Source organism: Mustela putorius, unplaced genomic scaffold (genome assembly GCF_011764305.1).
Source record: "Mustela putorius furo isolate JIRA1106 unplaced genomic scaffold, ASM1176430v1.1 tig00003867_pilon_pilon_pilon, whole genome shotgun sequence".
Taxonomy (NCBI): Eukaryota; Metazoa; Chordata; class Mammalia; order Carnivora; family Mustelidae; genus Mustela; species Mustela putorius.
In genome coordinates this window covers 7,241,531-7,265,816 of record NW_025422019.1, presented here as the reverse complement: position 1 = coordinate 7,265,816, position 24,286 = coordinate 7,241,531, and the positions used below count along the sequence as shown (strand labels likewise).

General features: G+C 42.8%; 1 protein-coding gene across 14 annotated transcripts in view; it reads right to left on the bottom strand.

Moving 5' to 3' along the window:
- The window catches only part of CLASP1 (cytoplasmic linker associated protein 1), a 271,909-nt gene that overhangs the window by 223,019 nt on the left and 24,604 nt on the right, over positions 1-24,286 (bottom strand). For all 14 annotated transcript variants that reach the window (XM_013060079.2, XM_013060078.2, XM_045066557.1 and 11 more), the window contains exon 2: positions 12,907-13,386. In XM_013060079.2, the coding sequence (XP_012915533.1) occupies positions 12,907-13,101 (195 nt within the window). In that variant the 5' untranslated portion in view covers positions 13,102-13,386. The remainder of the gene's footprint in view (positions 1-12,906; positions 13,387-24,286) is intronic.

The window sequence follows — 24,286 nt, the reverse complement described above, 5'->3', positions numbered from 1 at the left end:
TTACCTGAAAGGTTAGAAACAGGAGAGAGACTCTCCGGTGCTGCCCTAGCTACACAGCAATATCCTTTTCGCATGCAAAAGGAAGACTGTCCAAAGAACAGTAACACCCAGGGATGGCAGAGACACATTCATGCGCCACTGAAGGGCGCAGAACTGGGCCCACTCCAGCCCAGCAATTCATGCGGAAAGGTTTTCAGAACTTCCTACAAACACACACACACACACACACACACACACACACCCCAGCATGAACATACATATGTTCAAGGATCCTCGCTGTCATGATGCTTACAACAAAAAAAAAAACTAGAAACTGCATAGGTGGTAGCAACCAACTACGGATAAAGAAATGATGGCTAACCATTCATAGAAAAGAATAATACACAGACATTGTATTAACTCATAAGTGATCTAATTTATTGACTTGAAAAAATGATCATGACATACATTTAATGAATAAAACTTCACAAAACAGCATCTGTAGGCTAAATAAAAGAAACTTAACACAAAACACACACACAAAGAACGTGTGTAGTATGATCTGCCTTACATAAGTAAGTCTTTCCATTTTTTCTACCAATATAAATAATAAAATAGTGATGGCAAAAGACCAGGAGCGATTTTCAATTTTTTCATTATAACTTTATATTCAGAAGTTTTCATTAGTTTGTTCTTGTTTGTACAATAAGCACATATCACTTTTATTATAGGAAAAACAAAATTATTTTTCAAAATAAGCATTTGCAAAAATGCTTCAATTAGGCAAGCTCAAGAGAAATGTTTGAAAAAGGATGTTCCCAAGTTATGTATGTAAATCACAAAGCATATAAAGACTTAAGAGCCTCTGTGAAAGAAGTCAAAGACAGAAATTCTCCTAAATGTTCTTCCAAATTTTTTTTTTCCTTAAAAACGACTTCTCCAATTTAAAAACAGACATGCGGGGTGCCTGGGTGGCTCAGTGGGTTAAGGCCTCTGCCTTCGGCTCGGGTCATGGTCCTGGGGTCCTGGGATCAAGCCCCAAATCAGGCTCTCTGCTCAGCGGGGAGCCTGCTTCTTCCTCTCTCTCTCTACCTGCCTCTCTGCCTACTTGTGGTCTCTGTCAAATAAATAAATAAGTAAATCTTTTAAAAAAATAAAAATAAAAACATACATGCATCATGCAGGAAAAGAACTTCTCGTTTTTCACAAGGTTATTCACAGTCAATAAATTGTATCCTGAAGCCTGAAATCCAGAAGACTGCTCAAATTCATCCCAGTCCTCCCTACATCCAAACTAACGGCAGAAACCCCCATCCTGTCCTCCTCCCTAACGGCTTACTCCAATTTGCTTCTCCCTACTTCCCTGTATCAGTTCACGCCACCTTCATTAGACAGAACCCTAACTCCTAAAGCAATCTTTAGCACCCAAAAGTCCTTCAGTAGCTCCCACTGCCCCTAAAGTCAGTCCCACCACCCCACCAGGCCCCTGTACCTGGGATATTGCTCAGTCTTACTAGTATAGACCAGCTTATCTCAGAACATGACCTCCATCAAGGTCACCTGCAACATGCTTCTTTGCTGAGCCAAGGGAACCATCTCTCTTCTCTCAAGAGTCCAAAAGGACACCTGGCTGGCTCAGTCAGTAGAACATCCGACTCTTGACCTCAGGGATCAATACACAGTAAAATATACTTTGTATGTGTGTATATATATGTATTGTATAGTGTGTGTGTGTGTGTGTGTATACACATATGTGTATGGGTATTAACATATAATATATATATACATATATACATATATATGCATACGTGTGTGTGTGTGTATGTGTGTATTTCCCCCGACAAAAGTCTTTAGAGAGAGATTCCTATCAGCCACAGAACCTGCCACAAAGCACTTCCTCCCCATCTATAATCCCATCTATGCCATTTTTCTCCTGAGTCCAAAGCTCAAGCTGGTGAATTCTGTCCACCAGGACAGTGCAGCAGGATAACCTAGATCTCACTCACTACTGTCTTGCTTCATCTGTTTTCTATGCTCTCCTTTTTTCCCCTCCTGCAAAGTGCCCTCTATTATCCTACTAAATCCAGGAAGGCATCTTGTTATTATCTGCCTTTCAGTATTTCTTGAAAAATCGTTATAAAAACTTATAGCTTACCATCTTTCCATTTCTTCACCCCTCCACTGCTGCTAGCCCAAACCAAACTTCATCACGTTGTGCGTGTTCTATGCTCACCAATTATTAAAATTTCCCTTAAATTTTTTATGACTGTAAATGGACTTAAATAAGACTAACTTGAAACATTTTTTTTCTTTCTTCATAGTAGTTCCTTTTGGAGATGACTATCAAAATACATACTAATTCTGGGGTGCCTGGGTGGCTCAGTCAGTTAAGCATCTATCTGCTTTCAGCTCAGGTCATGATCCTGGAGTGGTGGAACCAAGCCCCACATTGGGCTCCCTGTTCAACAAGGCATCTGCTTCTCCCTCTCCCTCTGTTGCTCCCCCTGCTTTTGCTTGCTCGCTCTCTCTGTTTCTGTCAAATAAATAAATAAAATCTTTTTTTGAAAATGCTGATAAACAGACAAAGAATAAACATTTTTAAACTATTTGGCGTCACCTAATAAATGAAGGAAAGATGGAATCAGAAAACCACCCTTTGGCAGCCAACATAGAAATAATTATTTTAGACAAACTTCATCATTGGATGTGAAAATTGGTAGGTAAAAGTTACATGGTCTCAAAGTATCCCCCCACAGGATACCTATTCATTATAAAAGAAAAAAACCCAGCAACTTTCTGAAGCTATCTGGCAAAGACCTCTTTTACCAGGTAAGAGAACGACACTACACATCTCCGGATAGGATGTACAGAGTACACCTGCATGGTATGTATTCCTGCCCAAAATGCGCCACCTCAATCTAATCTGGACAGTTAAGCAAGCTCAAATTGAAGGGCTTTACTAAATAAATGTCCTATGCTCTTCAAAAGTACTGAGAGAGACAAGGAAAGACTGAAGATCAGCTGCCCCAGATTTAAAAAGACTCTACAGATGAGAACCAAATGCAACTGTGATTCTGGATTGGATTGTGGACTAGACTGTTTTTGCTCTTGCTGTAAAGGACATGTGAGGACAAGAGGTGACATGTCAATAAGGCTTATAGATTAGATGTGTCTATATTCTACTGACTCTCATACTGACTTAGAGAACTGTGCTAAGATGACATACACAAGAGAAAACACCCAAGTATTTAAGAGCAAGAGAGCACTGTGTCTACAACTTACTCTCCAAAAGTTCACAACTCATGATAACATGCATACAGAAAGAAGGACAAAACAAATGTGGTGAAATGTTAACACCAGGATCTAGGTGAAACATACATGAAAATTCTTTGCACTGTCTTTTGAAACTTTCCAACAGGTCTGAATATCTTCCAAAATAAAAAGTTTAAAAAGTATATATGGGGACACCTGGCAGGGGAGCAGTCAGTTAACCACCCAACTCTTAGCTTCTGCTCAGGTCATGATCTCAGCAAGCTCCACGTCGGGCTCCTCTCTCATCAAGGAGCCCGCCTAAGATTCTCTCTCCCTCTGCCTCTCCCCATGCTCTCTCTCTCCCTCTCTCTCTAAAATAAATAAAGAAATCTTTGTGTTTTTTTTTTTTAAGCATATATACTCATGAGTCTAGCAGGACCAAAGAACTGTTTTATTGATCTTAAATTTTGGGTTTTGATTAAAATAGAAAATGAGTTATCTCTCAGTCAGGATCATCTCCTAAAGCAATCACTGTTAACTCGGGAGTGAATCTTACACTCTTTTCTTCATGCTCTGATAAGGAAATCATTATCATTGCTGCAACATTGTAAGAAAATACCATTGCATATTGATTCAGATGTGGGCTCTAAAGTCAGACTATTCAGATAAAAATCTGGTGTCTTACACCCCCTAGTTAAGTGAACTGAGGCAAGCCTCTTCACTTCTTTTAGGCAGTTTCCCCAATTGTAAAGTAGGAATAAACATAGGCTCATCATAGAGCTCCTACATCATAATTTAATGAGGCAATGAATGCAAAGCATGTAACAGTTTCTGGCACATAATGGGCACTTAATAACTGTCAGATATTAGTATTAGTCAACATTAGCTGTGGTTTACTGCCTGTTGGCTCCATCTTCTCACCCCAGCTGTTTCTTTTTCTTTCTATTTTGACACTCAATTTAGGATTTCTTCTATTATATGTACTCTTATTTAAATTTTAGCTTTCTAAAGCAAATCAAAGTATTAAAAATAAAAAGAGAAAGTGTAGTCGTCCTAGAACAGGGGTTCTCAACCAATAGATTGGTTTTATGGGTAGGTTTTAAATTCACCCTTAGAATTCTTGGCCAGCTCTTGCTCGTTGTTATCAGCAGTGCAACAGCTCAAGGATTTCTATCTTACTAAAATAGATCTGTGCCCTCTGTTCCAGGCCCAGGCCAACAAGGACTACAGGCAAGGATGCAACCTCAGCCCCTGGAAAAAATAAGTTTTCTTCTTACTACCAGTAACTCCATACTATGTCCATCATCTTCCTTTCACTGACCACATGCTATAACACTAAGCAGGACCAGCACCTTATGTACACTGGTTCACTGAATCTGCATAAGAATGCTGCGTAGTAGGTATCACCAGACACCCATTTTACAGATAAGGAGAGTTCCCTGCTCAAAAGTCAAAGGACAGAGCCAGGACAGGAATTCAGACTGTTCATACTCAAATCTGAATGATTTTCTTTTTCTTTTTTTTTAAGATTTTATTTATTTATTTATTTGACAAAGAGAAATCACAATTAGATGGAGAGGCAGGCAGAGAGAGACAGAGGGAAGCAGGCTCCCCACTGAGCAGAGAGCCCGATGTGGGACTCGATCCCAGCACCCTGAGATCATGACCTGAGCCAAAGGCAGCGGCTTAACCCACTGAGCCACCCAGGCGCCCCTGAATGATTTTCAGCATACTTTGAAGCTTTTGCATATTTGTTAACACATATTTAGGAAGAAATGCCATTAATTACATCCATCAACAATCCACAGAAATTCCCCCCCCCCTTTTTTTTAACATTTTATTTGAGAGAGAGCAAGAGCAAGAGAGATCACAGAGGGAGAGAGAGAAGCAGACTCACCACTGAGCAGAGAGACCAATGTGGGGCTCGATCCCAGGACCCAGGGATCATGACCTGAGCTGAGGGCAGACGCTTAACCAACTGAGCCATCCAAGTACCCTAAGATTTTATTTATTTATTTATGTGATATAGAAAGTGAGAGTTCAGGTGAGGAAGAGGGGCAGAAGGAGAGGGGAAAAAGAGAATTTCAAGCAGACTCCCCATTGAGTATGGAGTCCGATGCGGGACTTGATTCCAGTATCCTGAGATCATGACCTGAGCCAAAATCAAGAGTCAGATGCTTAACTGCACCACCCAGGAGCCCCAGAATTTTCTTATAATAACTTCTCCTGTGGTGTTTTTGCTCTTGCTTAGTACCACTAACTATAGCTTTTCAACTTAAAACAGAGACATCTATCTTTTTAAAATACACCTACCCAAAGAGGATTAAAAGTATACTTATATTGTTAAGCACTGAGTAATACATGGAACTGCTGAACCACTACACTGCACACCTGAAACTAATGTAACACGTTAACTACATGAGAATTAAAATAAAATAAAAATAATAAAGAATGAATGGATGGATGGATGGATGGATGATTGCCAGAAGCATGGTGCAGTGCAGGGATGGACAAAATGGGTGAGGAGGAGTGGGAGGTACAGGCTTCTAGTTATGGAAAGAAGAAATCACTGGCATAAAAGGCATTTGTGGGGAATACAGTCTATGATTCTGTAATACTGTTGCATGGGGACAGATGTTAGCTACACTTGTGGGGAGCATAGCATAATGTATAAACAAGTTAAATCACCACTGTTGTGCACCTGAAATGAATGTAGCATTATGTGCCACCTACAGTCAAAAAACCTTTTTAAAATAAATAAATGTTTCATAAAATGTAAATGCTGCAATCATTCAATCAACCAATAAAATACACCCAGAGAAGTGCGGCTCTTGCATCCACTGGACAACACTGCAGGAAAAAAAATCTGGGAAAAATGAAGAGCCTCTGAAAAGGGGCGAGGCTTGATGGCAATACCTAGCAGACTGCCAGAAAAAGAAACAGAAGTCACTTCATCTGAATCCAATAATCTTTTCTGGCTCTCCTCTCAAGGACACAGAGGAGGAATAAAAACCTCAATGAAAGCCAAGGTTGTGGAGATAGAGGCCAGGGGAATGAGAGCAACCTCCCTTATCAGTCACACCTTCCCTCCCGCCCATAAAGGGCACCTGATGCAGGGCAGACGTAAACACTGTGTTCTGTAAAGAGGCTTAAGGAAAGACTAAATCTTCTACGGTCTACAAGAAGTGGCACTGCCCAGAGAGGGAGAAACAAGAAAGGAAGTCAGGCTTCTCAGAACCTTTATGAACTCATTCCTTTTGATTCTTCACGGCCCTATGTAATTCTACCTCTCCAACTCAGCTCTCTAACAAACCCTAACATTTTTTTCTTCTCCACAATACAACCTTTATAGACACTCCTATGATGCAGTCTAACGGTTAATGATATCCTATCCTGCACTGCGCACTATCCCATCATTTGCCTTACCTGCCCTCCCCCACCCCCATCCCATTAGACCATTAGGGCAGAGACAAAGGAAGCCCCAGGTTAACAGAGAACCTACAAATTTCAAACACAAAGCAGCATGGCATGGGCCTTGAGACAAGCGTGGACCGGGATGATGTACACAAGTGCCAGATTTAGACAGAGCGAGACTGCCTGGGTACTCATGGTCGCGGTCAGGGCGGGGGCCAGGCCCGATGGTCCTCACTGGATGCCCAGCCCCCAGTGCGGTATCTGGCACATCATAAGTGCTTAATTAACTTCCACTGTTTCATAAACACCTGGGATCAAGTCCAGAAAACCTTAGTTCCTAGCTCTGTCACCTTGAACAAGTTACTTGACTTACTTGAGCATCAGTCTCCTCATCTGTAGAATGAAAGAATGCTACCTACCCCCTACGGTAATTAGACAGTAAAAATGAACTCATATTAGCACAATTTCTGGTACATAGTAAATGTCCCAAAACCATGGGTTATCAGTATTATTTTATCATATTAAATACAGGTCCACAATCACTTATCCAAAACTCTGGCAGCCAGATGTGTTCTGGAATACAAAATTTTTCAGGTTTTACAAAAAGTCAAGCAGTGCGCAGTTACATGCATAGGATAGGAAACATGGAGAGACTAGAACCTACAGACAGAGGGGAGTGGAGAACATATACGTATTGAACAAAATCTGGCGCGGCAACCTACAATCAAACATGAATACTTTTGCAGTGAAACATGCCCTGAGCAGATAAGTAAAGACTGCAAGCAGTTTCATGTCAGCTCACTGTGGGTCAAACAACAAATGAAAAACACGAGGTTTGGGGGCTTCGGGGATTTTGGAACTGAGGAGAAAAGATTCTGGGACTATATTCGCAAAAAACACCTGGTCCACACAAAGCCCACTAAATGTGCAGGTGTCCGTACCATGAGGGTTTTGGGGCTGGATGGCACTGCGCCGCCTGCTGAACAGAAGGGATCATTCACTGGGAAAGCTGCACAGCATCAGTGTCCCTCAACTCCCTCCAGCTGTGGGAGTCCAGGCAGCCTCTCTGGGTCAGACCATTCTTCTTTCATCCCTTCTCATCTACCATCTTTCATCCCTATCTCATCTAGAAAGAGAAGAGGGGAACACAACAGTGGTTGGAAGTCTATACAAAAATCTACTCCACCATCTTTCTTATTGTTCAAGTATTAATAAAGGAAGAGGGGGCGCCTGGGTGGCTCAGTCAGTGGAGTGTCAGCCTTTGGCTCAGGTCATGATCCCAAGGCCCCATATCAGGCTCTCTGCTCAATGGGAGCCTTCTCCTCCCTCTCCCTGCTGCTCCCCCTGGTTGTATTCTCTCTCTGTCAAATAAGGAAAGAAGGAAGGAAGGAAAGGAAGGAGGGAAGAAAAGAATTTGCACATAGTAGGTCCTCAATGTTCCTGTTTGGGGGCTGGAAAACTACAGTCCATGAGCCAAACTGGTCCTCCATGTGTCTATAAATTAAGCTATTTTGGAACACAGTCTTACCCATTCATTCGTGTGTTCCTTGTGGCTGCTTTTGCACGAGAATGGCCCAAATTAGTTAAATACTTGGAAGAAATCCATATGGCCCACCGAACCTTAAATATTTACTACATAGCCTTTAAGAAAGTTTGCAGACTCTGTTCTGTTCTCATAATTCTGGATGATCTCACTTACCTCATGTATAAAATCAGGGTAGCACCACCTACCCTGCAGGGGCGTTGTAAAAATTAAATGAGGTTCCCAAATACAAGGTAACTAAGCAATAAAGGGTCGCTGTTAAACTACAATTAACGCCAAATACAAACCTGTTTACCAAGTTAAGAAATAATCAAATGTAAAACGATTCAAGCTCCAGGACACTATTTTTTTAAATAAAGCATTGCGGTGACATTCTCTGTTAAGGAATAACAATATCCAAGTACTACTGTTTTAAAAGCCTAAAATTGTTTCCCTTTTCTTCTTTAGTCCTCAATTTTTAAAAATAATCAAGAAGCCAAGCTGCAAAGTTTTAATATGAAATGAATCCTTTCAACCCATAATGTTACATATTACATGTCAGAGAAAACCTAAAATGTACATCAGGCTCTAATGAGAAATCTTGATCTTTGACTAAAAAAGGTGGGTGTGGCTAAAAGCTAAATTTCCAGATTTTGGTAAAGCTACCAGGACTACTTGCCCAATAGTCTAAGCTCCTGAGTTCACTCATAGAACCAATATTCGCTGAGCCCCTTCTATATTCAGGCTCCAGGCTCCAGGTGTGCAGAGGGTTTGGTGTCCCCATACCAAGAGAGCTTATAAAGAAAGAGGGTGCTCATGGCGCACCTGGGTGGCTCAGTTTTTAAGTGTCTGCCTTCAGCTCTGGTCATGATCCCAGGATCCGGGGTTTGAGCCCTGCAGTGGTCTTCCTGCTCAGCAGGGAGCCTGCTTCTCCCCTTCCCACTCCTCCTGCTTGTTGTGTTCCCTCTCTTGTGTCTCTGTCAAATAAACAAATAATATTTAAAAAAAAAAAAAAAAAAGAACAAAGAAAAGGAGGGAGGAAGGAAGGAGGTGCTCAGAACAGGGTCCCTCAGAACAGGGTCCCGACCATAAAGCCGTCAGTGTGAAGCTGTATAAGATACTAGAGCCCAGCAGCTCCCAAGAGATTATTCGGTCAAACACTGGCACTGCACAGACAGGTAAAGCAACTTATCCGTGATCACCTCCAATTCGGTAACATACAGCATCTTCCTCACTTCTCCTTCACACCAGGCTATCTTCCTTAGAAATTACTTCATGAAGGGTCAAGTCTAATCTTTCACACTTTGTGATGCTGAAAACGCTATTCTGAAAGACACCACCCCATCTTCAAACCTTGGATTCCTCCAGGAAAGTGTTCTCATGTTCTTCTGCCCGCCCACTGAATTTTGCAAGTCTCTGCTACTGCTCCCACCGTTCTATACTGTAAGCCTTGGCTTGCTGATTCGTGTTCTCCCTCCCTGCTCACCCAGTCCAGGGAAAGGGACTTCCAGTCCCCTTGAAGACAGGAACCAGTCTTGATTATGACAACCTCAGTGCTTGTTATAGGGCAGGCCTGGGACAACTTGATACATTGTCTCATTTATTTGTTGTTGTTGTTGTTTAGAAAAGCACTTTTATTGATATTTAATAAAAATTTAATTAATTAACATATAGTGTGTTACTGGTTTCAGAGGTAGAGGTCAGTGATTCCTCAATCTTGAATAACACTCAGTGCTCCATCACGTGCCTTCCATAACGTCCATCACCCACTTACCCATCCCCCACCACCTCCCCTCCAACAAGCCTCTGTTTGTTTCCTATGATTAAAAGTCTCTTATGGCTTGTTTCCCTCTCTGATTTTTGTCTTATTTTTCTCTCTCTTCCCCTATGCTCCTCTGTTTTGTTTCTTAAATTCCACATATGAGTGAAATCATATGACAACTGTCTTTCTCTGATGACTTATTTCACTTAATAACACCCTCTAGTTCCATCCATGTCATTGCAAATGGCAAGACTTCAATTTCTTTTTTTTTTTTTTAAGATTTTCTTTATTGGGGCGCCTGGGTGGCTCAGTGGGTTAAGCCACTGCCTTCGGCTCAGGTCATGATCTCAGGGTCCTGGGGTCGAGTCCCACATTGGGCTCTCTGCTCAGCAGGGAGCCTGCTTCCCTTCCTCTCTCTCTGCCTGCCTCTCTGCCTACTTGTGATCTCTCTCTGTCAAATAAATAAATAAAATCTTTAAAAAAAAAAAAAAAAAAAAAAAAAAAAAGATTTTCTTTATTTATTTGACAGAGATCACAAGTAGGCAGATAGGCAGGCAGAGAGAGAGGGGAGGAAGCAGGCTCTCCACTGAACACAGAGCCCAACACAGAGCTCAATCCCAGGACCCTGGAATCATGACCTGAGCCAAAGGCAGATGCCTTAACCTACACTGAGCCATCCAGGTGCCCCCAAGATTTCAATTTCTGATGGCTGAGTAGTATTCCACTGTGTGTGTGTGTGTGTGTGTGTGTGTGTATCCATCTTCTTTCTCCGTTCATGTGTCGACGGACAGCAGGGCTCTTTCCATAGTTTAGCTATTGTGGACATTGCTGCTATAAACATTGGGGTGTAGGTGCTCCTTCAGGTGACATTTGTATTTTGGGGTGAATATCTAGTAGCGCAATTGCTGGGTCATAGGGTAGCTCTATTTTCAACTTCTTGAGGAACCTCCATGCTCTGTTCCAGAGTGGCTGCACCAGCTTGCAATCCTACCAGCATACAATGTCTCACTTAGTGCTGGTAACAACTCAGTTATCCCAACACTGTACAAAAGGGAACCAAACCCCAAAGCCAAAGCCGGGAAAAGTTAAGAGAGCTCGCACGGTATAACAGACTCTCTGGGTTTTCTATTTAACATCCCTATTACCTCAGTCCCATTCCGAACTTCCTCCTTCAACCCATAATATATAAAGCTTGAGTTCTATGTATGAACAAAGGTCCACTATTGCTCAGAGATCTGATGCTGTCCATTATAGTCAGAGCAGAGCTCTTTCTTTCATTATCTGCCCTTATTGGACCGGACGCTTAGAGAGTGCTTATTCCCTCATGAAACCAGTATTTGTTGAGCAGGAGTCTGACAGTATTCAAATACCATCCCCTCCTTCACATGGCCATATGCTTCACTCAAAGGAGACTGGACTCTTCTTGAGATCAGGAGGTCAAGCATGATGGTGGAAAACAATTAGGGATACCCATCCATTTTCCAATGATGCTGGGATGGGCAGGCAAAGCCATTCTGGCCAATCTGATGTAAAAGGTTCTGCTAGGGAGCTTCTGGGAAAGGCTTCCCTCCAAGTAAAAGACGAAAGCAGACACTCTTCTTCTCTGGACATTGCCTTAGCTACCGCAGACTTCTTGAACTCTTAAAGAAAATTACTCAATTTCCTGGTAGCAGTTTGAAGCCAATGAGTGAGCCTTCAGTTACTCTCAGCCAAAAGCATAGCAATGTGCACACGGAGTGGTGGAACTGGGAACCCAACCCAGACAAGGTGATTTTATAGCCCTCGACAACGGCCCTCCACCACCCTCCCCTGTTTGTAACACTTCTATCACCCAGCACAAAGGCCGGCCAAGCACATAAGCAGCACTTGCCACCTGCAGCTAAATGAATAAATAGATGAATGATAGAGAAATTAAACTCCGCTTTCAAAGACAGGATAAATTTTATATGTAATTGTAAGTAAAATATCAGGGTCCCAGGTAATACCCTTAATGAGTATGAAGCCTGCTGACTCTTAAATGAGAGCAAGGTTTATAATGCATTTGGAAAACAAGAGTCCACACTAGAGCAAACAAAGAAATCCTGTTTAAGCACCAGTTTCCAAATCCAAACCAACCTCAGAAAACTGAGTCAATGAAAAAGCACAAGAGATTCGGTTTCCTGTAAGCCCCTTTCCCAATCCCAATGTTTACAGCACCTATTAGATAGAAGTCATGCCAACACCCTACTGTTCTATCTCAATCTTGACCCAAAGGGGCCACCTCTTGGCAAACTAAGAAAGGGGAGGGGAGGTAGAGAGAATGACACCTCTGCAGCACAAGTCCAGTCCAGTTTTTAGTCACAAAAGCTCAATCCTTGAATGGTAAAATGGTCAATCGTGACAACTCATTTGGGTCTTGGGACCCCGCCTGCATCCCCTACCCACCAAAGGCACCCGCCCACTTCGATCTTTAGAACCAGAAGGATATCCTCCAGGCCATTACATACAAGTCACAGAAGAGCCCTCGGCAACCCATACTATTTCTGGCCAGGTACCTAGGCCGACTTCAAAACAGATCTGAAGGTAAAATGCGCCACACACTACCGCCAATTCCATCCCCAACAGGTAATCAGTGAAGATGTTTGCTACTTATGAAGCGCCACTCACCAACATCTCATGACCCTTTCAATGTAAGATAGAACATTCACTTCAACTTCAGGGCTGCAAATGGTTGTAAACTTCCCAACATAAAAGCCTCTCTTTATCTGTTCACTTGACCTTCTTTCAAAGTGCGAAAGCATAAGGATTCTTTGATCTCCAACAAGAATTAAAGAAGACCCTACTTGCTCCAGAATGAAACATCCAAAAGCCACAGCCTAAGTGTCTTACTGGAAGCCACCTACTAATGGCTTCCAAAGGAGTCTTCTTCCAAGGACCAGTTCTGACCCGCCAAGGCAGCCCAGCCACCTACATGAGTACCTTCTGAAGCACAGCTTACCTTGTAATTGCTAGAGTTCACCCAAGAGGTAGCAAGCCCATCCACAAGTTTATCTAACATGGTCTGGTCATGTTCAAGGTCAGCAGACTTCTGTTTGTCTGAGAAATAGTCTATAAGTTCTTGGCCAACCTGTAGTCGTTTCCCCACATCCTTCTGCAACACCTGTGCCAGGCAGGACTCCATGCGAGGCTCCATGGTGGAATTCAAATCCAGACCCAGCAGAAGCTAGAGGGCAGTCAGGGTGACACCCTCCCAGGAAATATACCCGGGAGGTTGCCTCTTTGTTCGATGAAAGTTACTAAGAGTCTGTGTTTCAAAGATGCAATCCGGGGAATGGCAACAATGCACCATGTGTGTCTGAAGAGCAGCTGGTAGGATATTAAAAGTCCAATTTAAATAACTAGTAGGAGATAAAGGAGTGAGTGGCCGAGTGAGGTTCTGCTATTGGGTCTGAAATTCTTCATAATTCAGCAGTCCATTCTGAAAAGGGAAAGAGAATGACAAATCAGCACAGAGAACAAAACATCCAAATGTTATGAAACATTAAATCAAAGACAAAGCAATTCACGCTGCAGAATCATTTATAATCACAAGTGGAGTGAGAAGCATGAATGCTTGGCAACCATACCAGAATAACATAATTATTATTTTTACCAGGAGGAACATGGAAGCCCAAAGCAAAGAGCCAATGAGCTACACAGTTGGTAGGTTGATGTTTTTCACAACTTTCCAGCTTGTAAATGAGCCAGTCAGGAAAGCAATCTTCTGCTTCAGCTAGCATATTTATTTGTCACTTAAATTTTGCTTCCCACCAAAAACCTAACACCCTCTGCGTGTGAATCACTGGAGGTACTGTCGCTTATTGCCATACTCAGAGTTTTCTTAAAAAAAAAAAAAAGCGCTGAAAATGGGGCAGGCTCCATAGAAACACCACTGACCGAAGTGGCCGGGCTGATAACATGAACCAGAGACAGCACGTCCATCAGGCTTCTTCAGGAGCTTGACACCAGAGTGAACAGTCGTCCCTGCCACCGCCTTCTCCCTCCAACAAAGAAAAGGGAGCGATGGGAGGGAGAAATGGGAACAGGCCCACACGCTGATCACTTATGGACAGTATTCTCAGCTGACAACAGCACCATTTGGACCTGGTGGTCTGTTATACAGAAAATCGGGAGATCTCAAAATCATGTTACAGGAAAGTTGTACCAAACTGTTTTCAATAGATAAACTCGGGAAGATGAACACTTAATCTGTGGCTGCTGGAGGAACCGTACACATCCATTTCTTACTTCAATTTCTTGTCTTGACTCTTTTCATTCTAACCAAAGATGACTCACAAAAAACCTGTCTTCAAGACGCAGCACCTCCCTGCCTCTGTACTAAATGGAACCGCTCCTCACAGCAACAGTCAATCCCCTCCTCTCGGGGTCTCAGCAGGTAACTATGAACTTATCCATCAAGTAAAATCACAAGTCCATGCAGAAGAATTCCTCCTCTTGCTAACATCCCCTTATCCATCCCTACTCTCAGGATGAAGAGCACAGTGCACTTTCTGAGTTCCAAAAGCACAGACTTCTGACACCAATCGGAATCATTTAAGTCGAGTCATTCAATGAGGAAGACCCTCCTTTAACGCCCCTGACACACGATTACCCATCTTCTACTTGCATGGGGCTGGGGGCAGGACAGCATTCGAGAAAACTCACTGTCTCACATGGCAGAAGAGTGCTTTCCAGTCACTTCCATACTGTGGAACTGGTCTCTTCTTCATAAGAAGGTTCTTCAAATACATAAAAGCAGCTATTATCCTTCATTCCAATTTTTAGTCTGAACAAAATATCCCCAGTTCATTAATCAGCTCCTACGTTAGCCTAATGAAGGTATCAGTGATACAGGAAAACTGGAGAAACTAACAGAACCTTTTCTCTCTCGGCCCAATATTGACCCAAGAAGCAAATCAAAAAAGGGTGGGCTTGTGGTGGATTAAAAATGGCCACTAATTCTTTGTTTCTTTTTTCCCCCCACCAAGGTGGGAACTTAGTCCCCTCCACAGTGACCTGAGGTTAGCCCTGTGACCTGCTTTGGCCAGTAGCAAACCAGCTACTGCAAAAGGAAGCTGAGATGTGACAGGGAAGCACTGCAGCTTGCCCTCTTAGAATGCCGCCCTAGGCCTGCCATGCAGTAAGGAAGCTCCTGGAACCAGAGAGGCCGTGTGAAAGAGAACCAACACGCCCCAACCAGCAGCCAGAAGCACTGCAGGACTTGGGAGTGCGTCCATCGGGTACCACTTAGCTCTTTCATTCTGCAGCTACGCAAATAAGTCTAAGGAAACAAGCAAAAAAAAACTATCCAGATGAAACACAGAACTATGAGAGAGAATATTTCATTGTTGTTTTAAGCCACTAAACTTGTGGTGGTTTGTTATACACCGACAGGTAACAGATATACTCCGCCTTCCCCTAAACATCTATCTTTCATTCTCAGTGAAAAGACTCTCCTATCCTTTACTCCTCCAGGGTCCTAAAATCAACAGATGTTAACCAATAATGAGGAGAACCACATGGTTTTTAAGCACCTACTTGAGGTGTCAAGTTCCATGCTAGATCATTTATATCCATTATCTTTAATTCTCCAACCAAGTGTGTAAAGTAGGTATTGAAATCCCATCTTACGGAAAAAGAAACTGAGGTAATTTTCCAAGACCACACAGCCAATTAAGTTTCCTTTCCCACCTTCAAACCCTTATGATTATAAGTCTGGCCTACTTCTCCTCTCACTCAGGGAAGGGAGGTCAGACTTCATGCTCAGGTAGGAAGCAACAAGCAAGAGAACAAACTCTCCATTGCTAGGAGAGGAATGATCCCATTCATTCCAATCTCCGCTGTAATTTTAAAAATATGTATTATATAAAAAGCTCCCCTTCAATAAGAATTGTCCATGATTTCTAACAAATAAAAGTATATGCTTCTTGAAGGTTACTATGCAATGAAGGCTTAACACGACAAATTCCTATATACAAACCCACAGAATGAAAGATATCAGAAGCCCCTAGGCATTAAGCAGACTGGGTTCTCTCTTTTCTCCTTAAATTAAAAAAAAAAAAAAAAAAGTGACTGATAATCCTCTCTTATATTTATTTTTACTAAACTGGATTTGGGGGGAACTTTTTCCTGTGCTCTTGAACATTTTCTCCATTTCTACTTCCAAAGGCATTCCGGGAGTATCAATCACGTGGGTCCCAACTCACAAGGTACAAAAGTACAAAAATCTCCCTCCCACTCCTGCCCTCTAGCTGCCCAGTTTCTCTGCCTAAAAGCAAGTAATGTCCCTAGTTTCTGGTGTATCCTTTCAGAGATATTTTTAGCGATCCAAGTAAATAAATAAGTGTCCTTCTCCCTGTACCTCCCAGGAATTTTCTAAATCAACAAAAATATAAGCAAAACTTCATATAGCAACAGAATTATAAAAACATTATATTAAAAAAAATAATATTTTAAAAATGCAGAAAACGGAATATAAACAAACAGGAGGAGGAGGTAAAAAATCTCTTGCTTCCACCCACGTCCTGTCCAGGCTCTCTTCCAGGGAGAGCGCAACAAGGAAACAGGTCTAAAGTGAACCTAGAACCCAAGGTCCCAGATGTTACCTGTGGCTGGGCCAAATAAAAAGCAGGTCTGTTATGTGTAAGGCATTACTGGAAGGCACTGAGATACAAGAGTAAACAGGACTCAGCCCTTGCCCAGAGAGAGCTTAAGAAACAAGCAAAGCACCTCTTTACATTAGTTCTGAAATCACCATTCAGGAGAGGAACATCATATAGGTGATTACCTGACAGTAGTACTAACATTAGAGAGTACTCAGGGAGCACCTGGGTGGCTCAGAAGGTTCAGCAACTGACTCTCGATTTCGGCTCAGGTCATGATCTCAGGGTGCCGAGACCAAGCCCCATGTCAGGATCCACGCTCAGCGGGGACTCAGGCTTGGGATTCTCTCTCTCCCTGTCCCTCTGAGCCTCCCCTGCCCTCCCTCTCTAAAGAAAAAAAATAAGAAATTGCTCAGAATGTTGGACTGCGTAAATCGTGGGGATAAAAGCTACAGCACAGGGAATAACAGCAACAGCACTGTATGTAGCGACGGAATGACTCAAAATGTAACACTATTTCCAAGTTTTTTTAAAAAGTTCTACTTGTACACATTTTCCAAAATAAATGTAAAAGTGATATAAAAGGAAAGGCAGGTACCTTAGAATAGCCAAGTACCTTTCCTCTTCTTATCAGGCTAAGTGTTCTCCTTCAGCAAGATCTCACCATAAAAGCCATGGAGCCCACTAGATGTTATTGTATCAGACCCTGGAAAAGGGATACATTCCAGGTATTTCTGAAAAAAATGCCCCAACTCCTCTAGAACTCCTCCCCACCTGCAAAGGGCCTTTCTATTCCCCAACATCACCACTGTTGTTTGCCCCCAGTAGAGTAGTTAGGGTCCAAGGCCCCCAACCTTTTCCTGCCACATCATCTTGGTCTATACCTATGGAGAAAAAACAATAAGAGGTCAAGACAATGGTCCTAGAGTCATTCTCCTTTACAGTACCCAGGAAAATAGAAATTAACAGAGCAACATTTACCAGAACAATAGCCCAGCTCCTGCTAGGGACCAACAGGAAGAAGTTAAAAAATACCAGCTTCAACAAGAATGAAGAAACACACAATTAGAGAGCCTGAGGTAATCAAAAGAACAACACAGTTAAGAATTCCAGCCTCCAGTCTTGCCTCTGCCACTTCCTGAGTGGCACTGGGGAGAATACTGGCTCTACATTCATTAAATAAGATGACGAATGGAAAGGGTTTGCACAGGACATTTTTAAAAATTAGCTTCTGGGGCACCTGGGTGGCTCAGTCGGTTAAGCATCTACCTTTGGCTCAGGTCATGATCCCGGGGTCCCAGAACAGAGCACCACCTCTGGCTCCCTGCTCAGTGGGGAGCCTGTTTCTCCCTCTCCCTCTGGCCTTCCCCCCAGTCACCCTCCACCTCTACTCATGCTCTCTCTCAAATAACTATATAAAATCTTAAAAAAAAAAATTAGCTCCTATCTCTATCCCCTTAATTGCCATAATTACTGTGCGGTACTTAAGTACCCAACTATAGAGGCATATTAACAACGGAGGACGGAGGGAGGGTGGGGTTAACAATGGAGGATGGGGGGAGGGTGGGAGAGAACAGAACCAACTATAAACTCTGCTCGGTAGACTTCTCAGTAAGAGAAGCTACAAGTAGAATCATTTTGACCTAGTAGTTCAAAACAAATTAATCTTTCTCATAAATCTGTGAGTTGGCTGGGCCCAGAGAGAAGGTTCCTCTACAAATCTCACCTGGGATCATTCATGCCACTGTTGTCATCTGCCGGCTTCACTTGGGCTCAAGAGAACACAGTGGCATCACTCCCATGTCTGACACACTGATGCCGGCTGCTGGCTGGACCTCTCGCCACATGGGATCTCTGACCACTCAGTAGCCTAGCCTGCAGCTCACTGTACAGTGGTGACAGCACTCCATGGTAGCGAAGGGGCAAGGTGCCAGGCTGCTCAAGGCCTGGAATCCAGAACCTGCAAATCACTTCTGCTACATTCTGGGGTCAAAGCAAGTCACAAGGCCAGCCCAGATTAAGTGTGAAGAGATGGATTCTACCAATTAATAGGAGCTGCAGAACATTTTGGCCATGTGTTTCAATCTAACACATACACATCAATGGATATTTGCGAATACACGGATAAATAGCTGGGCTGAATACATCTGTATTCTGGTTATCCATTACCAGGCTAATCTCAATGACTTTTACGGACTCATCACATATCCCATCTCGCTACAGAAAATACAATAGACCTAATTATAATCTATGGCTTGACTTGAAAATGCTTCCAACTTACTTGGAGGCAACAAAATGCACAAAAAGCTTGTCCATGTAGTAATTGACCACAAACACAGGTACGCATTAGATTTCACAGGTAGAATGCTGTACCCGCCAGTTAGGGGTATGTGTAAGTACTATGGCAATTCAGAGAAGGGATGGATCGAGAAGGCCTGGAATGACCGAGACAAAACTATGTATGCCCATCAGATAACAGGGGAAATGATCAAACTAAATGCGGGGAAAAAATGAGGGAGGAAGACACTTGCAAACCATTGAGGGAAGAAGCATGCTAAGGGGAGACCGTGCAATGACAGGTGGGCATCATTATTCCCTTTTCAAAGATAAAGAGATGAAACTCAGAGAGGCCCCAACCAACCAAAAACTGCCCAGAGTTTTAAAGTTAATAATGTCAGGCAGTAACTGAAAACCAGAGCTGTCTAGCCCTGTGGTTCATATTCTTAACACTATACTACAACACTCCACAACTCCAACACTGCCACATCGAAAACCCAAAGTACAGGCACTTAACAGTTGAAACACGAAAATGATAAAAAGCTATAGCGTGTGGGGCGTAAGAAGTAGAGGATTAGGAAACAAGAAACCAAATCACAAGTACCTAGGAAGATTAACCAAAATAATATTCCATATTATAATATCAAGAAGGACAACTTAAACTAGCAGCACAACAAAGTGAATAACCACATCAAAAATGTCCCTGGAAAATATGCAGAAAGTGGTCATAATAATTTTAAAGCCAACTCTGGAAGCCAGAAATTAGCAGAATTTATTCACATGAAGTCAAAAGCGTGTGTTTCTAACAATAAGGCAAACTCTTTTGCATTCTAATGATTCTATAATATGGTCTGAAATTTTACAAAGACACTCTGCCTTGCCCTGCCAGCAGTAAATCTCCATTCTCACTCTACCTGTGCCTTCTGTTCTTGCCTTCTCTTCCCTTCTGAGCCCACCCACTTCTGAGCTCACGCATTCACTCAGTGAACATTTACGCTGGGCCGGTCACGTGAGCAGCGTGTACTGTGTTAATGACCAGAAATCACAGAATGTGAGGCTTGGTCCAGGCCCTCCCGGAGGAGCCCATTGCCCGGAAGAAGGAAAAGATAGAAATGCAAACAGCTGCAACAGTATTAGGAGGAGTCCTAAGCAGGATGTTTGTAGAAGGTGCTGCAGGTGGCACAGAAAGGAGAGAAAACGTTGCCCGAGGAAATCCACGTGGAAATCCCAGGGCTGGGGCAGGGCAGCTCACGCCGTGCAGACACAGCACTCACGTTCCCGGCCAGCCCCTGCTTTCATTTGTCAGCCTGCAGTCACTGGCCAGCTCCGGGTGGACTGGGGCTCCAGCCTCCCGGTCTCCCTCCTTCCCTGCCTCAGCATCCCTCAGTTTCCCGTCTTTTCAGCCACCTCAGACCTCTAATCTTCTGGGTGTCCGCTCTCAGGTATCAGCAACCCTTCCTCGTCTCTCAGCTCCCTGAAAGGTACTGCAATCCGGCTTCTCAACCACAACAGCCCATCCTTCCAGCTCATGCTCAAGCACGTGGTGCCAGGCTCCTCAAGTCCATAAAACACCTTCCCAATTTGACCTTCCTTTTATTCTGGACTCAATTCCACAGGGGTGTTAAGAGCTTGAAACTACCCTCAACTTTCTCTCCCAATGTGAGAGCTGCCGAGCAAGTCTGAACCTTGGAAGAACCTGACACACAATCAGGTAATCAGGTGCCTTCAGGTCCGGCCTGTCCATCAAGCTGAAGGAACACATACGCTCATGTGTCCAACCGGTTTCATTTTACACTGAGAATCTCAAACTTCACAAAGTATCCCAAGCTAGCATCCCAACTCCTGTTCTCTAGTTAGCCCTGCCCTCCTCCTTAAAATGCCTTTCCCGTCTTCTCCCCAGGGGAGAAGTACTCTGCCTGCAGCCTGCACCCTTCTCCCCCCATCTCTCAGGACACCAGGTACACTGACGTACTTCCTGTTCGCCCCGCAGCCCCTCCGATTGGGCATCACTGGCCACTGCTCCCGGGGAGCTGCTCATCAGGATCACAGATGACTTCCATGCTGGCAAATCCAAGCAATACTTTGCTCTACTTGGCTAACTCCAAAATTCCGCAGCATTCTAAGGCTGGCCGTGCCATCCTTCTTGAAAAACTTCCCACTTTCATGAAAACAAATGATATGCCTTCCTGCAACTTTTCTGGCTGCACCTACTTGAGCATTTCTCTAACCATCTCTGCTCTGCTTTCAGAGTGGCTGAGGGGCCCAGACCAATGCCTCTCATCTTCTCATTTTGCTCACTCCAAAACACTCAGAATCCATTGCCAGGAAATTTACAAACTGCCTTTAAACTGATGACTTCCAAATTGTTACCTCTGGGGTATCTCTGAACTCATAGCCCCCACTGGCCTCACTCTTGCTCTTCTTTCAGCCTTAAACACTGTCCATGTGCCTATAGTAGCCTGGCTGTAGGCCTCAGGGCTTCAGCTTAAAGGTCACCTCCTCAACAAGTCCTTCAAAGACCACTCAAAGGAGGGCCCCATCACTGCACCCTGTTCCATTCCTTTGAAACACTTACGACAAACATTCTATCACGTTTGTTTACATATTTGCTGTCTGTTTCCCTACAGGACTGTCAGTATTATGAAGATGGGGACCCTGTTTATTACATTCACCTAATGCCTATAACTATGCCCGTTATGCTCAAGCACTTGAGAAATATTTGTTAAAATAATGAAGTTTGAGCTGAAAATCAAAATCACTGCAATCATTAATTGAGGTCATTTTCTCCTTGGGGAGTAGGAGTAACTGGAGGGTAGGAAAAATGTTAAAAAACATTCCAGGTAAAAGGAATGTGCAAATAGATACAGACAAAGCACAAACAGAAGAGACTGTCAGAGGAAAACCAGCAATTTGGGAAGGCCAGAGCACTAGCTCCCAACCTGTAAACACTAACCCCACCTCTGAGATGAGAGCACATAGTTATTACAAGAATGTCTGAGCTTTTCTCCATATGCACACCAAACATTACCCATGAACTGAGTTGTCTTCATATCCACAATTTTTCAAACTCAGGTACAAGCAGTTATGAATTTTTAAAGGCAAAGGTAATACAAAAAGTAATTCTAAATTCTTTTAGTTTGATCATTTTTCTCAACTAATACGAGAAATTCCACTTCTGTAGAGCTCTGTGACACTGGACACTAAAAAGAGTTCAAAAGTCTCAAGTCTGGAAATAACCTAATTGGAGCACAAAGACTGGACACAGACAATGCCCAACAATCATTTTCTAGCCCCAAAGGCAGGAGGCCTTCATTCAGAAAGCTCTAAACAAATGAACAGCAGAATCAGGAGACTTGGGTGGGCAGGAAATTATTTTCCTGGGAAAGATCATTAAAATCTGGAATTATTCAAGTGATCACAAGACCATAAGATTCTGTGGGAGGGCAGAAAAAAATCAGAGTTAATCTCTCTATCTTAATCACTCACCCCAGTATGAATAATAATTAACTACAGTGAAGTTAGGACAAAAAAACAGCCATAATGTATAACGCAAATGCCCAAAATGGAATAAGAGGGGAAGATTCACCATATTCCATTGCAAGGGCAGGCCATATGAATAGGAAAAAAATCATTAACACTGCTTAATTTCTGGTAGTGGGTTATAGATTTTTCATTGCACTTTTCTGTGTTTTCTAAATATTTTCTAATGAATATATGCTCCCTTCATAATTACAAGTAGTAAAATACCATTCAAAAATTAGGGACTGCCATTTCATAATGAAGGAAAATCTCCCTTTCAGTATTATGGAATACAATGTACAACTGTCAATGAAGTGTAAACAAGAAGAAAGTCTGAAATTCATAAGAAAATGAAAGTAGTGCTCCAAAAATTTCCACAAAATATGTGGTGGTGAAAAACAACATGCTGGTGAAGAAAAATAAATGCCGAAACAAAAACAACCACCCAGCAACTCCACCTCACTGTACATATACTATAAGAAAATAACAGAAGGTACTACCCCAGTGCCAGATAACTTCTTCAGTTACTACTTGCCTTCACCAGTATTTTAATGAAGTAATTTTTTAATCTTTCAGATTAAAATATTTGAGTATTAAAATATCAAAAATGGGGCACCTAGATGGCTCAGTGGGTTAAAGCCTCTGCCTTCGGCTCAGGTCATGATCTCAGAGTCCTGGGATCCAGTCCCGCATTGAGCTCTCTGCTCAGTGGGGAGCCTGCTTCCCCCTCTCTCTCTGCCTACTTGTGATCTCCCTCTGTCAAATAAATAAATTTTAAAATAATCAAAATAAAATAAAATATCAAAAATATTTAAAATAAAATACTGCTTTCTCTGTGAACGGTAAAAGCAGAAGATAACCTTAATTTTGTTTTTGCTTCTCCTGGGGCAGGTTTAAAATAATAAAAATTGCTTCCACTTTTATGCTGCTCCTCATGGAGTGCCTGGGTAGCTCAGTCGTTAAGCTTCTGCCTTCTGCTCAGGTTATGATCCTGGAGCTCTGGGATCAAGCCCCTCCACTGGGCTCCCTGCTCAGCAGGGGGCCGGCTTCTCCCTCTCCCACTCCCCCTGCTTGTGTTTCCTCTATGTCAAATAAACAAAATCATGGGAAAAAAAAAAAAAAAGACTTCCTCAAAGATGCAAGAAGATGGATATGCATCGAGAATTGCCAAAATGAGATGATAAGTGCCTAGGAGTTGTTATACTCTTGTCTTTACTTCTGTATGTTTAAAATTGCCCATAATCTTTTTTAAGAGTTTATTTATTTATTTGAGAGAAAAACAGAACAAAAGTAGGGAGAAGAACAGAGAAGAAAGGGCAAGCAAACTCCCCACTGAGCAGGGAGCCCAATTTGGGACTCGATCCCAGAACCCCAAGATCATGACCCTAGCCAAAGTCAGACATTTAAATGACTGAGCCACTCAGGTGCCCTGTCTGTATTTTTTTTTTAAAGATTAATTTATTTACTTTAGAGAGACAGGGGGAGGTTGTGGGGGGGGGGTGCTGGCAGAGAAGGAGGAAGAGGGACAAGAGAAGCAGACTCTGTGCTGAGCCTGAAGTGGGCTTATGTCATGCCCCTGAGATCACCACCTGAGCCAAAACCAAGAGTCAGAGCCAGACACCCCTATCCATAATTTTTGTTTTAAGTATTATAAAGCTTAAATCCACATGGTAGAAAAAAAAAACACAAAATGCTTGTAGTAAAACTGTTCATTAACTAAACAAATGAGGATGTGAAATGATATTAAATTATACATATGTATAGTATAATACAGCCTACATGTGGAAAGAATCATAGAAAAAAAATAGAGTATGTAAAGTATTAAATTGTGGCCTCTGGGGGTGCCTGGGTGGCTCAGTCAGTTGAGCCACTGCCTTTGGTTTGAGTCATGATCCCAGGGTCCTGGGATCAAGCTCCAGAGCGGGCTCCTTGCTCACTGGG